At 40.2% G+C, this 17,852-nt stretch overlaps 1 protein-coding gene across 1 annotated transcript in view; it reads left to right on the forward strand.

The window, feature by feature from the left end:
- Positions 1-17,852, forward strand: part of vwde (von Willebrand factor D and EGF domains) — a 32,112-nt gene that overhangs the window by 6,791 nt on the left and 7,469 nt on the right. The window contains exons 3-21 of the mRNA XM_051957043.1: positions 2-233; positions 1,675-1,749; positions 3,228-3,457; positions 4,376-4,465; positions 5,110-5,254; positions 6,057-6,271; positions 6,552-6,625; positions 6,858-7,131; positions 7,354-7,550; positions 8,272-9,140; positions 9,469-9,605; positions 10,588-10,752; positions 11,365-11,469; positions 12,729-12,843; positions 13,857-14,113; positions 15,641-15,860; positions 16,192-16,329; positions 16,581-16,793; positions 17,048-17,494. Coding sequence (XP_051813003.1) covers positions 2-233; positions 1,675-1,749; positions 3,228-3,457; positions 4,376-4,465; positions 5,110-5,254; positions 6,057-6,271; positions 6,552-6,625; positions 6,858-7,131; positions 7,354-7,550; positions 8,272-9,140; positions 9,469-9,605; positions 10,588-10,752; positions 11,365-11,469; positions 12,729-12,843; positions 13,857-14,113; positions 15,641-15,860; positions 16,192-16,329; positions 16,581-16,793; positions 17,048-17,494 — 4,198 coding nt within the window. The remainder of the gene's footprint in view (position 1; positions 234-1,674; positions 1,750-3,227; positions 3,458-4,375; positions 4,466-5,109; positions 5,255-6,056; positions 6,272-6,551; positions 6,626-6,857; positions 7,132-7,353; positions 7,551-8,271; positions 9,141-9,468; positions 9,606-10,587; positions 10,753-11,364; positions 11,470-12,728; positions 12,844-13,856; positions 14,114-15,640; positions 15,861-16,191; positions 16,330-16,580; positions 16,794-17,047; positions 17,495-17,852) is intronic.

Consider the following 17,852-nt stretch of genomic DNA (forward strand, 5'->3'; position numbering starts at 1 on the left):
GGTGAATCACTGTGGAACTCAGGCTCCAGTGTGGTTGTCTCTGGGCGAGGGTGAGTCCCTGCCAGGTCCGCTTGAAGTCCGACAGCTGATGGCTTGTGCTGCCTGGCAGTTTTTCCCAAGCAGTAGCAAAGACTGCTGCATGTTCCGCATCCCAGTAACCGTCCGTAACTGTGGAGACTTCTACGTTTACCTGCTCCAGCCCACACAGGGATGCATGGGGTACTGTGCACAGGGTAAGTCAGCTCAGAGAGTCTAACGCAAGACTGTGTTGCACACATTTAAAAATAGGACAATCACTGTGAGAGGCAGGCTCATTGTGGCACAACAGGAATAAAGTATTTGTTTTTCAAGCATTTTCACATTTCTGAAAAGTTCAACCCTTATCAAGTGAGTCCTAATCTCTGTGTCTTCATATACATATTCACAAGGCATTATAATGTATTGATAATGCATTACAGCATTGATTATGAATAGTGATAAACTTTTAACAACAGTCCAATGTGTGTTTGAGTTTCACAGCCTGCAGTTTTTGGTTTGTTTTCACTTTCACCACCCTCATCAACATTATTTTCAGCCGCATTAGCTAAAAGGTTTCCATTATACTGTCCCAGACCAAGTGAACGCTACGTTCCCTGCATCACACTGTAGAAAGCCAGAGTTAGCAACTAGCTTGCTAACATAGTGGAGCCTTTAGCACTTAAAGAAACAGATATGTCCCTTATGAGTTAGTGTAGGACAAAACACAGATAAAAACAGAGTGTATATTATACTGGTATTTATCAGGTGGTCAGAAACATGACACCAAATATGTACTAATGTCGCTCTATATCTGTTAGATTTATAAATAGACAACCGTTCACACACCTTGTAAAGGGGATTCTATGCCAGTCTTGTGTTAATAGCTCATTTCTAAATGAGTTAGGTTTGAAATAAATAATCACTTATTGCAAAATACATTAGAATAATAATTGCTCATGATCTCTCTTCCCATTTTGTGTGAAATGTAAGAAGTAGTTATGGAGTTGTTCTGTAAGCAGGCATGAATGCGTGACAGTGGGTCGGGTTATCCTAAATCAATTAAACAATTCAATCCACCTTTGTTTTTTAAAGTATTTCTTGCAGTTTCGCCTTGGGTTTGTTTCACCTATGAGAGTTAAATGGTAACACAGCACAAAACAAAAGCATTGTTGCTATACCTCCCTGCTTACTTTACTTTTCATCCCAGTATAGAAAGTTGGTTCAGGTGTTGACTGTTGAAGCTATCATGCTATGTGAATTCTTAACTGTTTCCCTTTACCATTGTGTAGTGACTATATCCATTGGACAGTATGTTTTTCGGTGGCCATAATGTCTTTGTTGCAGCATCTGATAGTGATGAATTCATGTGGCAAAAATGCACAGAAAAGAGATTGCATTAGTTGTGAGTGTTCAGCTTTAAAATCTTTCCTAGGATACAGCATAATACCATTTGTTGAGCCTAACAGCATCAATTTAAAATGTTTAGATTAAAAGTGAAAGCATATCTGCAGATAAATAACACAGAAATGTACAAACTAAACCAGACAAGGTCTTAGAGGAAAAAGTGCAAGTCTTGTATCCGCCATGTGGAATACATTATGTTAATTAATACTGATTTATAATTGTTTAAACTTCTGAATCTCCTCTATCTAACAGAGATCTCAGACACTTTACCCTCAACGTCGCTGATCTGCAGCCCTGGCGAGGTGAACCTCGATGGAACATGTAAAAGTGAGAACCCTGCTGCTGTGTTTATGGCCTACGCTTGTCTCCTCGTGTTAGGTCAAACTCCAAAACAATCAGGAGGTCAGGGCGTTGCCATGTGTTCAGGAATGTACCGTCGGCCCCCTCACCGTTCCCCTTAATGAGCTGAGCATGTGTCCTGATGTCCGCTGGGCATCGTCTCCATGGTGACAGCCCTCGGCCAGGTCGTGAATTAAAAGCCAGGTTTTAGGAAGCTGACAGAGGTGGAAAGAAAGAGGGGTTTTAATTAGAGACAGAAGAAAGATTGCTTCATTAGCTTGTTTTAAATAATGGGATCCGTGTTATTTCAAAGCTCTCTTTTCTATTAAACCTTGGAGAATGGGCTTTGCTGAATGTTTTGTGGTTAAACTGGATCATATGAATAAATTCATGTTCCACAGTTGACGCCTTTTTCTGCATAGCGTCTGCTGGATTTATTAGGTGGTTTTTTTTAAAATTGTATTGCTTTTCAAGATTAGAACATTTTTGTCATTACAAGGTAGGTTCATATTTGTTAAAGTAAGGGAAGAGTTCCCATATGAATCCCATATGAACAATTTTCACTTCTTGTCATCATTCCTGCTGTTCATTCTGGCCTTTGAGAGACCCCTTCCAGCAGGCTTCCTTTCAAGCTCATGGAGGACAAAACCCACTGTCCAGTCTGTGCAAAAATGTATTTCAAAGTGAATTTTATAACTAACTTTTTTCTAAACAAACAGTCCCACAGTTTCTGTACTGGTCTGCAAGGCAGTAAAAAAAACACTTTTGGAAACTTTTGGAAGATGACGGCTTGGCTGATCGAGCCTCATATGAACTTCATTTGAACCTTATAATACATTTTTGCACAGAATAATGACTGTGGACTTTGTCTTTGATTACTTGCAATGGAAACACATTTTTAAAGGCATCTCTTAACGGCCAGGATGTAAAGGAGGAATAATTACAGTCAGAAAAACTGTTTCAGAGTTCCTATGTGCACCTGTGGGACTCTTGTTTTTAAGACAGACATGACTGTGAATTTGCCCTTTAAATCCCCCTGAAATGGAAATTAGCACCAGCCTGAAGCAAGTTGCTTATGTGCATATGGTTGTCAATAAGTAGTAGCAATACAAAAGAAAAATTGTCCACAACAATACAAGTGTAGTGGCAGAAACACTGGCAAAAACGTGGAACTGTTGCATTCTTCCTAGGTGGGGAATGTAATTTTCTCTGAATAAGCTGAATAATAAGGCAAAAAACATATAGACACCTGAGCTAAATGGTAAACTGCCATGTGACAGTAAATCTAATTTATGAAAAGAACAAGGGAAAGTAATATATTCACATAATAGGCTTTTCATTTTGTGCACAACTATCTTGTCATTTTATTGACTTCCTTCACCACTTTTTTGCACTCTTCTCATATAGTATATTGTGCATGTTATGTCCCATTAACATACTTATTCTCTCTGCTTCTTACCTGTCAGCTAATAAGCCTCCTACTCCACCTGCACCAGTGATTACATCAGAGGTGACAGGTAGCGCCATCTATCTGAAGTGCAGCTTTGACAGCAGCTCCAACAGCTCCCTGGGCTATGTAGTGGCCTGGTCTCGCCTCTCACCTGAGGGGAGGAAGGAGGAGCTCAAACAGGAGACCACCATTCAGACCTCCGCCTTTATCGAACTGGATGGATTCAACCTCCGTCTGGGGGACAAGGTGTGACTGAGGGCTGCTTTGATTTAATGGGGGTTTTTTTTCAGCCTGGGTGGTCTCTTTTTAGTTGTGTACATTTCCTGCCTATATGCAGACATGAGGCTTTAGATACATAGCTAACCTAACTGTATGTCAGGCTTGTGTTTATGAAATGATTTTAACTAACGAACTCCAACCTAAAAAAAAAACAGGGCTCAAAATAAACAGGTCGTTTAATGAAGAATAATTTCACACCAGACAAACAGTAATGATCCATGGACTAGTAGATGTGAGGATGTGGAGAGAATGAAGTACATCATGTAATTCTGCAGATTACAATGCGATATCCCTGGAATGTCAGTGTAAATCATGGCAAAAAAACAAAACAAACAAACCAAAACATTATTAATGGTGAATGCCAGCTGTAGAGGCATCCATTCCAGGTGACTGTCTGGACAGAAATAAGCAAATAAATAGGAAAAAAATCAAGTACAGATTTGTGAATCGTCACTCGTACATTCGTACAACAGACTTTCCATTCTTCTGGAAATGAAATCTAATACATAAATCAGAACTGTTGCTCCTGGACTTTGAATGCAGCAGGGACTGTTGGTATTATGGAAACCTGTCAACATGTCGTTTTGTTTTATTCTGTGTTAGTTGGATGGATTACCTGTCCAAAAACCTTTAATACATTCAGAATTGTTTCCTTTTTTTATTTTTTTTCACCAGCTCACTCTTGTTTCAATCCAAAATTCCTTTAATAACATGACTTTTGTTAAGTCTGGTACTGCCAAAGCCGGTAGTTCAGGCTTTACAGTGCAGACATTTTTTATGTAAGCATAATTGAAAAAGACAAATTACTACATAGCGCGCAATCATTTCATAAAAGTAAAAAAAAACAAACAGATTACTGTATGTACATGTTTCTCCCTCTCTCAGGTTTACTGCTCCAGCTCCAGTTTCTTCTTGGACTCACCTGACGTCCGGAGTTCATCAGTGGAAAGTCAGGAGTTCTTTGCTGGAATAAAGGTATAAAACAGTTACCTGACGATTTATTGTGTGTGGTTTTTCTTGATTTATAGTATATGTATGATCATAACAATGTTTTTTTTTTCCTTCTTTCTTTTAAATTTGACTGTGATATAATCAAAAAGGCACAATCTTGTTGGTCATCATGGCCAGAAAGACACAAAAGTTATTGCCAATTCTGTTTCTACTGTTTTTACTGTAAATAGAATTTGAAAATGAGAACTGCCAGGAGGTTTTCCGTGTATGGTAACAGAAAAAGATAGAAAAGATAAGAAAGGAAAAGAAAGGAAAAAAAATGAAAACTGTCATTATTTTTTAACTACTTGGTTCATCTCAGGATCATGCTGATTTTTTCGTATTACTGGCCTATTCCCATCTTTTTGTGTAAAAATAAAGTCATTAGCCATAGGACAGTATGACTCACTTGATGGTATCCTGAGACAGAACCCCAGGTTTAATTGATTCTTCCAAAAGCACTGTGAGACTAGCTTTTGACCAATGACAACATATTTTTAGCTTTTCCTGCTAAGGTTAAAGACTTCCAGAAAAATGTTTCTTTGCCTACAACCTTCCTTCCTTTCTGAATGTCATGGGCTTTTGACAAAGTTTCTATGTATTAAAGGGCTGACAAATGTTTTGTGCAGTTAAGACCAGAGGTGAGCAGTGTCCTGGAGGATGGGCGACTGTATGAGTTGGTGGTCGAGAGCACAGTTCCTGTGCCGTGTTCAAAGGGGTCTTCTTCTACAGAGCAGTGCACTCTATCCCTGCAGCTCAGCACAAGTAGTCAAGGTGAGGACTTACAGCAAGATGACAACATGACGTATTAATTGGTTCTAAATTTTTTTATCGTCTGTCATCCTGTCCTATGTTGCCATAATACTTACTGTTGCATTTCAGTAACGTGGTATGTATTTTAGACAGTTTACAATAATAATAATAATAAAGATTAACTTTATTGATCCCACAATGGGGAAAGTTCACCATTACAACAGCTCAAAACACAGATGTATAAGGGCAATTTAAGATTATATTATATGCATGGCACAAAAATTGCAGAGAGACATTATGTACACACAAAAAAATCATTTCGATAACATTAGATATAAAAGATGAGATTGTAACATAAGTTACAGTAGCAGAATGTTTATGTAAAGAGAAGGGCAGTAGTAAATGTAGTAGAGCAGTGACTTAGAAAATATTTATTAAAAACAACCCAATAAGTTTCAGGAAGTTAGTTTTTGTGGAATCTTGCTGACAAACCGACAGAGTCCATACGTCAGTCATGATGAGAGCTGGATATATTTGAAGGCGTTGTAATTGATCATTTTAATTTGGAGCTATTTTTTGCAGGATTTCATTTCCATCATTTAATTTATCCAATAGAAAAGTCTTCACCTCTAAAGGTCTGATCTAAATATGCACAAGTACATAAAAGGAGGCTGAAAAGTGATGTTACTTCTCGATACCAGAAGTACCAAACCAGCTCATAAACGAGTAACATTTGTAGTATACATTTTACCTTTATTTTATTGATTTATTTTTTCTTTTAGTCATCATCTAAATGAAATGAACCTAAATCCTTGTGTTGCAGATGAGGGTTTGTTGGGTGCAGACCTGTCTCTGTCCTCCTGTGCTGTGGATCTGTCCCATGGCCCCTGTAGCAGCGGCGTTTGCAGTCGGGCTCTGATCCACTTCACCCCCATCACTGACTTTGTCAAAGATGGCAACAGAACAACTCGGATCTCTGTTAAACCTATTGCCTCACACAATTTTCTCTGGAACGGCTACTCACCAGAACCTGTTCAGGTAAACACATCAGAATGTAAAACTGATACTTTGCGATGCTGATGGTTTACTAATAAATAGGAGTTTGACTTTTATATATCTAATAGATCTTTATATATTTAGCCATCTTTTAAATACTTTTTTCTTATGATTTTTCACTTTTACAAACGGTTTTCCTGTGAATTGCAATTTTTGTTATTATTTTTTTGATATGCACAATCATCTGCACATTCTTGTCCTCTAGTGATGTATCCTCAGTATGTTGTTTTAAGAAGGAATAAAACTGATCTCTCATTTTCAGGTAATGGTTCAGGATGTTCCCTCTGCCTACTGCTACTCCTTTACTGATCCTCACATTATCACATTTGATGGCAGGTACTTTAGTGTCTTGTTTAGTTAACCAGGAGACAACCTTTACATGTATTATACTGTGTACTGTATTAGACTGTATTGAAAATTTATGTCCAAATTCCATTACATATGCAAGTTTAAATTGTCCACAGTGAATAATGTATTTTATGTCTCTTTTTGCACTGTAATCACAATATCTAATAATCTATTCCAGGAACTTGCAGTAAAAACATATATATTCTTTGTTTACTTTCAGATACTATGAGAACTACCAGATAGGCACCTTCATTCTCTATAAGAGCAGCTTCTGGCCGTTTGAGGTGCATGTCCGTCAGTGGGAGTGTGGCAGCGTTATGCACGCTGCCTCATGCGTGTGTGGCTTCGTGGCGAGGGACGGTGGCGATGTTATCGCTTTTGACATGTGCAGCGGAGAAATGGGTGAAACCAAACCTCACTTGTCTGTGAAGAACAGAGACTTGACCAAGAGCCGCATTCGGATCACTGAGTCCTACCAAGGTCGCAAAGTTACAGTGAGTGAGGACCAGTCACCATATCAAAAATCTGTTCACAGGTTCCTACACAACATTTCAGATTTTGTTGTACTTATAGCTGATTTACAACTCATTTTCTGTGTTTTGATAAAGGTTTAGAAAAGTGCATGCGAAGAATACTTTGGTTGTGTCTTCTTGTTTTAGAGGTTATGATATTCTTTCGCCTGCATGTCGTTAATCTGAATCTTTGACCCTTTGCAGATGACCTTCTCATCTGGAGCTTTTGTTCGTGCAGATGTGTCTGACTGGGGAATGAGTCTGACACTGAGGGCCCCCAGTTCAGACCGGAATCACACCGAGGGATTGTGTGGCACCTACGATGGACAGTCAGACAATGACTTCCACTCAGAAGGCGGCGCCAAAATGGAACATCTACACGCTTTTATTTCTGAATGGAGGTCAGTATTTTGTGATTGTGATTGATCTATCATTTGATGGGAAAATTTCAGTTGTGGGTGCACTGACGTACACCCCCTGTCAAAAGTTTTGAGACGGGTTCTCATTCAAATGAATGATGAACCCATCTCAAACCTTTTGACAGGGGGTGTACGTCGATTTGGGGGTTGTGCTTTATGTAAGCTGACTTACAGCAACTTGTAAGCAAGCTATGTAGAACAAAGGAAATCCAGATTCTTTTCCCAGTCTTCTAAATTCAAACTGGTCATTTGTTTCAGTTATGCTCACTGTAAGCTTTCAATGAGCCCAGCATCAGACTCACTTTAATGAATGAAAAATCGGAGATGTGGTGATGATACAGAGGTCTTGAAGTAAACAAGCTGTTTTCACTCTATATGAATTTTAGCCATTTTCAGCCGTTGCTGTGGAGTACTGTTGCATGCATGATGTTCCCAGTGGTGAAGCTGGTTTAGGAATCTTTTAGTCCATTTTCACCAAGACCCACACATGTTCAATGTATATCAGATAGATAGAGATAATGACATTTTTGGGGATTTCTTTACAGAATTTTGCCGCTCGTCATTATATCAACCAAGACAGCAGCTAAAAGGGAACCAAATAATTTTTGCTAGGGCCCTGTTGACAGATTATTGCAGCAATGCAGAGATCCTTTTGTCAAAATCTGTTAATTCTTCACTGCAATGTATTCCTTTCCTCTCTCAGACTCCCTCCAGGCAACAGCCTGTTTGACACTCTGCCATCTGATATGAGTCCATTGAATCCCCGCAAGTACTGTACCTGTCAGGTAGAGCCCCGCATCTTATCTCCCAGAGCTCGACATCAACAAACCGCCTCCTCTGACTCCACCTGCTCTAGTGATGGTAATCTGCATTTCCTCAGTGTCATCCCAACTCTGGATGTCACAGCTGAGTACATTGGCTCGGTAGAGCTACTCAAAGAATATGAAAGACAGCCTCTGCCTACAGGTCACACCCAGGATGGAGGGAGTCACATACAGCCACATAAAAGAAACTTTCCTTTCAGAGCCTCCAGAGATAGAGCTTCTACCTCAGCGCATCAACAACAACGCAGAGGCAGGCGGCAGACGCATCGTTATATCTCTAACTCCCCACACCAAAGTCTTAGCCAGTCTGATCTGGAGGGCTTTGCCTACTTTTTCCCAGAGGACCATGAACCAGCAGTTCAGCCAGATTCTTCTGTAATGTGGCCCACACCGTCTGGCCTGACTAAGCAGCAGGCTCAGGCCCAGTGCCAGAAGGCTGTGGCAAACTCAAGCATAGCTTTAGGTTGCAGGCACCTGCTTGGACAGACAATAGTTAGTCGTGCAGTGGATATGTGTGTTACCGACCTGCAACTGAAGGATGAGTTGTCGTGGCTCAATGCAGCATTACCTCTGCTAGAGAACGAGTGTGAGAGGAGGCTGGTGGAGGAGAGGAAGAGAGAAGAGGATTACCAGGATGTTCTGTCCATCCTCAAGTGTCCAAATCTGTGTAACGGGAACGGCCAGTGCTCAGACTGGGGTTGTGTTTGCTTCCCAGGATTTGGGTCATATGACTGCAGTGTGCTGTCTGGTAAAACACTGAACACATACTCACGTAGCCACACTACTTACTCCAGAGAAATCTTTGGTACCATCAGCTGGTTTGATAAATAGCTGAACAGACAAAACTAAGGACCAGCTGTTTCTTTTGGTTTGGAGTTTATAGTGCTCAGAATAGTGTTATAGTGACTCACACCACAACACTTTTAAGGTGTCTCTGTGTTTCTAGCCTAGTTGTAATACAGTTAGCGGTGACTTGAACACATCGATCTTCCACTTGGCACATGGTTTGTGATTTGGGCTGAATTCCCAGGTATAACAGTCCGTGCTCTTTTGCACTATTTGTTAATTTTGTGAAGACCAGATTCCAGAAATCACCGAACTGGAGAATGAGGGTCTGTGTGACGTTCACCAGAGAGACTGCTCCACCATCCATGTCAATGGTCAAGGCTTCAAGGACTCCTATGAGCTCAAGTGTGAGTTTGTTAAAGAAAAGGTATTTTGTTTTCCTTTGTGTTTATTTTTGTTTATTTGTTGTGCATGCATCCCCTTTATAGACAGTGCCTCACAATACATTTACAAGTTGTCAATTTTTTTCTTTAAGTTTTGACATCTGAGATGCTCTGCCCAGACTCTTCAATGCAGACCACCAACTTTTTATCAGATGGGTTCTTTTTTTACATGCAAAATGTCACAATGAAGTAAATGAGAAATACCAACACACAGACTGTAATATTCTGCAGTATACAAATGCTGAAAAGTCAGATTTTGCTTTTTTTTTGTCACACTAATCATGAACCTTTGGAATCCGCAGATGATCTCATCTGAACACTCTAAATATTCTCTGTGTGTGGATATTCTGATAGATTGTATTAGGCAGGAATAAGTTTGATCAAACATGGGGGTATAGGCTCGGTTAATGGTATGGTCTTTAGTTTGTTTCTTTTCATTTCTTTGAGTTAGAGCCATTTAATGAGACATGTCCATGTTCGTGTGCTCTCATCAACTTTGTTTTAAACCTTCGTTGAGGTTTGGCCTCTGTGGCTACAACACACACCACTGACATACTGTTACCGTATTGAACAGAGATGATGAAACAGTTGCTCACGAGCACTTCAAGTAGTTTAATGCAAGTCCAAAGTTCATTCTATTTTCAGCCGGTTTAACTTCAGAATGTTTTATTTTGCTAACCAGCTATTTGCTAGACTTGTTTGTGGACTGTCAGAGGTGTATAGTCGGCTTTAAAATGAAATCTGATGCCTGCTGCAGTTGAAGTGCAGCAGATGCCTGCTGCACTTCAACTGCACTGAGACTGGTTTACTGTTAATTGAAAAACACTGAGCTCTAACATCAGTTATTCAGCTTGATCATGTTCCATCCCTTTTTCTCTTTTGTTCTCATCTCTTATCTCCCCCTCTCATTTGCACCTCCTACCAATTATACATTCCTCCTTCTTTCCCTCTGTGTCTCTTATTAAGTTTGTAGATGGAGAATGGGTTTTAGACGAGCCTCAGTTTGTTCTGGCCACCTTTCTGGATGTGACAGCTCTGGAATGCCAGCTCCCCCTGGAGGACAGCAGGACCTCTGCAGGCGTCGACCTGAAAACAGTGACGAGCAGACCACTGGCCCGCTGGCAGATCAAAGTTAGTCATGTCTACCACCGTTTCTGCACAACAAAGTCAGGAATCCATTGAGCCCATCCTACCTGCTTCATACTACTCTCCTTCACTTGTATTTTTTTTCGGCTTTTGTTCCTATTTTTTCTATCACACTGCTGTATCATCATCAAACTCTTTTAAAACTGATAATAAATATTTATCTCAGCCCACAATAAATCAGCGCTGGAGTACCTGTAAGCAAACATATGTAGAAAGTTTGCTGGATGCAGTTATGAAAAGAGTCCACAGAGGGCAGCTGGATGTTTTCTTCTTTTTCAAAACGGACTCTGTAGTGTAAAACAGATTAGCTGGATTACGTTACTGCCAAGTGCGTGAAACAATGCAAATGCTGAGAATGCATTTTCACAGTAGTTATATTTCGTAAACATGAGAAAATGTATCTCTGAGGAGAGCTTTGCAAGAACCGTAGTACCTACCTCAGAGTGAAATCACACAAGAGAGATTTTGTACACAGACTGTATGCTGTGAGTGTTTGAGTGAATGACCCACTGTCTGAGAAGCAGTTAGACCTTGTGAAGTTTACTTGTTAATGCCTTTCCCAGTGAGCCACAGTAATCACGCTTCTGCTGATGACAGGTTTCCAATGATGGCTATAGTTACAGTAATGCCAAGATTCTGACTCTGTATGATGGAGCCTGTCAGAGCTGCATCCTCAACACAGAAGTCCTCTGTACCCTGAAGGTAAGACAGCTTTCTTAGTAATAATTTAACGCATTTATCAAAAATACCTCAGCCTGTTTCCTTTGTTAACTGTGTCATCTCCAACTGCAGTCTCAGTTGTAATATTCTTCAGGTTTAGATGCTCTATTGACAACTTTGTTCAGTGAATTGAGTCTGAGGAGGTGCCCTGAGACATGAAAGAATAAAATATAAAACACCTTTAAGAGTTAAATGTTGATTGATTTCTACCTTAATTAATCGACCAGTTGCTTCAGCTCGATATCAAGGTGAAAGTTTCTGTATTTTAGAGTGTGTGCCACTGCAATCAAACCATTAAATCTCTTCTTTGTGTTTTGTTGTTGGAAAGACAAAAACAATCATCTGTTGGTTACACTGAGGGTGTCTTTGCCTCTGCAGTCTGCACCAATTATGATTTTATTTTTAACTGTTTCTTTTTGTATTTCCTCTGGCTATTGTGCACTCAGTACTCTGGGGCCTCAAACGTTTGCCTTTGTCAGCAGTTGCTACTAACCACAACCCACAGCTTGCACTGTGGCAGCAGTTATGCTCCAGTCTTCATCTTTATTTGACTAAGAGTGCCAAACAGAAAGTAGAGAAAATCAAGAAGCCTGAAAAACAGACAATTTTTAACTGTTTTATTGCAATACTTTAAAAAAAAACAAAAAACCCAAATCTGTGTTTGTGTGACTGTTCATTCTCTAAAATGTTCAGTGGCTTCAACAATGATCAACTATGTTGGAAAATAACACTGACCAAAGAGACTGACATGCAGACTTACATGAAAAATATGTGTAGGCACTTTGCAAAAAAATAGTTATTGCTTTAAATTCTCTGCAAGAAAAAAAAGAATGCTGAGATTTGAAGGAGTGCTTTAAAGAGTAAATGTTGACTAAAAACACTTAATATGGTCAGTTTTGAATACTTCTAAATTCAACTTTACATTGAATAATTTTTGAAGACTGATCTGCTTGTAATGTTATTTTATGCTGCTGAATGTATCAGGTTTCCTGACGGAAATCAATTTGTTTTCATTAGACCAAATCTTTGTTTGGGTATTTCAACAAAACTTGCCTTTTTCCCTTGCTAACATGATGCACATGCTTTCAGTAGCCCAATGTACCTCGCTGACATAGGCATGGGTTTCATGTTTTGGATGTGGAGGCCTCCAATGAGAATGTTTTATATTATGAAAGGTAGTTATTATTAAACAGAAATACCACTTAATATATTTTTGGTTGTTTTTTGTCTTTGCTTCTTAGGAGAAAACCTGCAACATTGACAGCCTATGTTACAGCGAAGGGGAGTCCCACCCCAGCAGTCCTTGCCTTACTTGTCTTCCAGACTCGTCCAAACACACATGGTCCATCGCAGAAAGTATGTTCACAAAATCCTCTCATCTGGTTTGTCTGAAAGCTCATTCTTGCACTTTTTTGGGCAGCACTTTAATCATCTGAAACTGTGTGCTATCAAAATAAACTTTGCTTATTTACTTTGAACTGCAATACAACCAGTCCTAATGTACAGCAACGCAGTGTAAGACTGAAAAAGTTTTCCATGTGTGACTTCCTTAGTGGAGCTGAGGTTGGATTGTTGTCAATGAGCTTTGTGGCTTGCGGTCATTTGGGGCAGCTTTGTCAGCAGCTCTCTGCAGATTGCAGCCATTGAAGTTCCATCTGTCCCCTGGCGTGGATATGAGGACAACTTAGATTATTGTTACACTTTTTGACCAACTTTACTTCTTCAACCTAAAGTAGGTCAAACAGTACTCTGCCATGGTCAGACCAAAAGACCAAATAGCCAGATAGGATAGGACAAGCTGTAGATTATTAATTAAGCTGACTGTGTCTGTTGTCATTAATTATATGTTAAATGAAAATGAAAGCAACAAGAAATTGGAAATCATTTGAAATAAGCTAAAATTACCCAAAAACATTGGTCCTCCAATATTTCTGATCCAGTCAAATGGTGTATTGACCATATATTGTCAGCAAAAATGTACTCATCTCTTCTTAGAACACACATATGTGCTTCAGAGGAACAGAAAACCCTGTCCTAACTAGCTAAGACAACATACTGGATGTTTTTTTTGTCTTCTACCTGTAATGTAGGATTATGATCACTTGTTTCCCCATTGTCTGACTTTAGGCTAACCTAAGCTAACTATCTTCTCATGTAGTGCTCAGCAAGGAAGCTAAGTATGCATTTACCAAATTGCTATTCCAAAATGTTACTTTAAAGTATGTGCGCTACATATTTTGTACAGCTTCTCTGCCACACAGTACCTTCTCATGGCCGCCTTTTTATTCAGTGTGTGACTCAACCTACATCTAATCACTTCTAGGTTTATTCAGTCTCATGCTTAGTCCCTCCTTTGTAATTTCCACCAGAGAATGAGCCTCCGCTGCTCCGGTCGCTGCCATTTAGTCTCCAATCCTTCCAGGGAGAGAATTTCATCTACCAGCTACAAGCTCGGGACCCCGAAGGTTCATCGGTTCTTTTCACGCTGGCATCAGGTCCTGAAGGTGCATCTCTGTCTCCAGCTGGCCTCTTAATGTGGAAGGCCACCGCCGAAGTGACCGACATCCACACTTTCCAGTTTACTGTGAGCGACGACTGTAATGCTGAGACGAGAGCCTCTGTAAAGGTAAGGCTGGGTTCATCAAGTGTAGCATACTGTAGGGCAGAGAAGGTTAAAAAATGTCTAAAGGTAATCAGTGGATAAGTAAGGAAAACTGTCATTGTAGCTCAATATTTTCTGATGAAGTTGTAAGCGTAGATCTAGGTCAATGTCATGCAAATGTTACAGATGAAGGATTCCAGCAAAAGTTACAAAAAACATTTCAATGAAATATTCTGCGAAACATTTGAATTGTTTGACAATTTGTAAATATGTAGCTGAGGGAAGGTTAAAGGCTGAGGCTTAGAATTTGCCCCTTTTACCTCTTCAAATGGAGCACAAAAGATTTAGACCCTGAAACCCATCTCTTCTAGTTTTGTGCCCACAATGAGTTCATTTTCCAGCATTTTTCCACATTTTTTGCAACTCTTATCACCAAGCAGCTTCTCTGCAACACTGGAGATTTCCTACTAGTTTTACAGCTTTTTACCAATTTATTAACTGTGGTCAAGAGCATATTATGACCTTCGCCTCTCAATAGACCTTTGTTTATTGGTTTCAAGTCATTCTTAAAGTTTATACTATTTCTGACTGTCCCTCAGTATTACAATTCCCACACAGCTATGACCACTGGATATGCGACAATAGCTCTACCAACAACTATGGATTGAATTGTTATTATGGGGACATTGCATTCTGTTCTTCAATTCCTCAGATTCTTGGAGTGCCTGAAGACTATTGTATTTCCCCGGCAAAACCTTTGATGTGCTTTGCTTGTGGATGACAAATTTTAGAGTGAACAGAAGCATCTGTAGAAAGTAAATACACCGAGTGGACTGACAGGCAGCTGCACAGTCTGAATGGCTCAACTCAGAAGCTGCTGGCAGTGAGGAGGCAGGGTGATGCAAATTGTTAGCTGGACGAAAGCTGGAAAGTCATCTAGTTGAGGAGAGGCTAGAAGAATGGTGGTAGTAAGCAGCTTCATATTCTAAAAGCTTTAATTTGAAACCTACCCTATCATTTTCACTATATAGGACCTTTAACACACCTTTGGAATTGGGCTGGAATTGTTGCAATTTAAAAGGTCTTGTGACAGAAGGTCTTTGCTGCTTTCTCCCACTAGAGGGGGGCACAGGTATATATGCTGAGAATTCAGCAATACATCCTACAGCACTTAGCAATTCAGCAATAAGTGGCAAAAGTTAATGTACAATGTCAGTATGAATGCCAAATCTGCTTGATTTTTTTTTTTGGACATTTGACATTTCTGTCACACAATGCAATGCACACAGGAATGGAGAAAGTGTTTACACCTGCACAGAAATCTAAGTCATGCAATTTTTGCTGAGACAAATCCATAGATTTTCCAAAGTTTTCATTACACATAGTCTGCAGTGATTGTTCAAGTCCACTTACTTTATTTCCGCTTCTTTTGTTTGCTGGGTTGCCAAATCACTGTGACAAAGATATATATTTGTGTGACTGCATTCAGGTTAGTGAATCTGACTCATGCTATTCAAATGAGAAGCTTTTCTCTGTTATTCTTTCTTCCAGGTGACTGTGCACTCCTGTGAATGTCTGAATGGAGCTTCATGTGTCACCAATGTCAACCTCCCTGCTGGTAGCGGAGAATATGTGTGTGTGTGTCTTGATGGATTTAAAGGGAAGCTGTGTGAGGTGGACATTGATGACTGTAAACCCAACCCCTGCAGGCTGGGCCGCTGTATCGATCTACCCAACTCCTTCTCTTGTATCTGCCCACCTGGAATGACAGGTAGCCATTAAGTGTTCATTTTAAACTACACAAGTAGACGGAGTAAAAGATTTAAAGATAATGATTGTTTTATTTATTGGGATGAAAGGGAGCCACAATGGAGTTATTTGCACACTACGGGCAACTTGATAATGGTGGTCATTTATTATGATCAATAACTCTGGCAACCTCTGGTTTAAATTTTATGGCCACGGTGCACCATGGCGCAAATAGATATATGCACAGTAATGGTATCTAGTCTTTAAAAAAAAAAAATCATAAATGTATAACATTGAAATAGTGATTTACAATGTTTCTTCATTATCTCATCCAATGTCTCATGTGTTGTCAGGCCACACATGTAGAGAAGACATAGATGAGTGCGTTTCTCAGCCTTGTTTCCCTGGAGTGGGCTGTAACAACACACTGGGCTCCTTCATCTGTGGCCTGTGCCCACAGGGATATAGTGGTGATGGGAAAAACTGCAATCGTAAGTCCACTACCTCCTCATTTTAGTTAAAAATTAAGTTTTATTTGTTAAATAATGCACATCCTATCTTAATTCAGCTTCAGAGACAGTAGGTGTGTCTTAAAGACTCTCTGAGTTGGCTCATTAGGACAAATTCTCACATTTCTAGCATTGGATTTGTTTTTTGTCTAAGGGATTTACACATTCATACATAAAGAAGTATAGCCTCTCATCATACATTTAACGGTCATTCTCACCTTTTTGTTACCAAGGTAATGCCGACTTGCCGGTCAAAGTGGTGACAACACCAGTAAGAGTACCACAGGTTCCATTAAGGCCCAAATCAACAGGCCTGTCGCCGTGTAGAAGAGGGTCGTGTTACCCGGGGGTCCAGTGTTTTGAGAGCATCCACGTTTCAGCAGGCTTTGTTTGTGGACCCTGCCCTCCTGGTCTCCATGGAAATGGACACACATGCACAGCAACTGGTGAGAGGAGAGCAGTTCTTTCAAAGCTTGAAAGCTAGTGAAATGACAATTTAGACTATGGGCTTTACATGAAAATAAAAAAAATAAAAAAAAATTAAAAGAAGACACCCTAGCCAAAACATAATACAGGACATAGAAGAAAGTCAAGTCTGAGCTAAATTAAAGCAATCACTTGTTTCTGTTTTAGAATCTTACGTAAAGATGGTATTACATTTGCTGATTAGTCATATCCTCTAACTTCCAGTGTCTTACAGGTCAAGGGGCAGTCGGCAGTGGAGCAGACGGTCATATTCACGTCACCAAATCAAATTCCAGCAAAGAAAAGACTCCTTCCTCCTCCTCTTCCTCTTCTTCATTATTGCCCGCCTCGCCCAGAAGACCCTCTGACAGAAGGATGCGACCAGAAACGAGCAGCTCCAGTATCAGGAGAGTTTTGTCGTCTGACAGAAAGACCGGAGCAACCCCACAGAATCAGACTGCATCCAGAGTGTTTCCTCCCACTGTTCACAGAGGTCAGCTCAGTGGGGTGGATCTGACCCCAGACCTCTCTACAGGGATCAGATGGGGGCAGCCAGCTCACCGTGTGACCTGCGCTGACTCGCCCTGCTTTCCCGGTGTTCCCTGTGAGCCTACTGTCCTTGGGTCTTTCAGGTGTGGACGCTGCCCGTACGGCTACACTGGGGATGGAGTCACATGTAAAGGTAGTTCATCTTATAATGCTGACTCACAAAATGAAAAATCAATGGTTATGAAGTCGACCTGTCCAGGGTGTCCCCTGCCTTCGCCCGAGTCAGCTGGGATAGGCTCCAGCACCTCCAGCGACCCTAGTGAGGATGAAGCGGTGTATAAAGGATGGATGGTTATGAAGTATGAAGGGTCTTAGCTATACAGATAAATAAAACCTCAATTTTATGCTCTATATGAGTGATTATTACTCATCGTTGCTAAACTTTGACAAAAACAAACAAAGCATGTTACTACTGCACTGATTTTAGGACTGTCTAAATAGCTCAATGAAAAATCTACAACAAAACATAATCTTGTTGCGGATTCCTTACT

This window comes from Acanthochromis polyacanthus, chromosome 12 (genome assembly GCF_021347895.1).
Source record: "Acanthochromis polyacanthus isolate Apoly-LR-REF ecotype Palm Island chromosome 12, KAUST_Apoly_ChrSc, whole genome shotgun sequence".
Taxonomy (NCBI): Eukaryota; Metazoa; Chordata; class Actinopteri; family Pomacentridae; genus Acanthochromis; species Acanthochromis polyacanthus.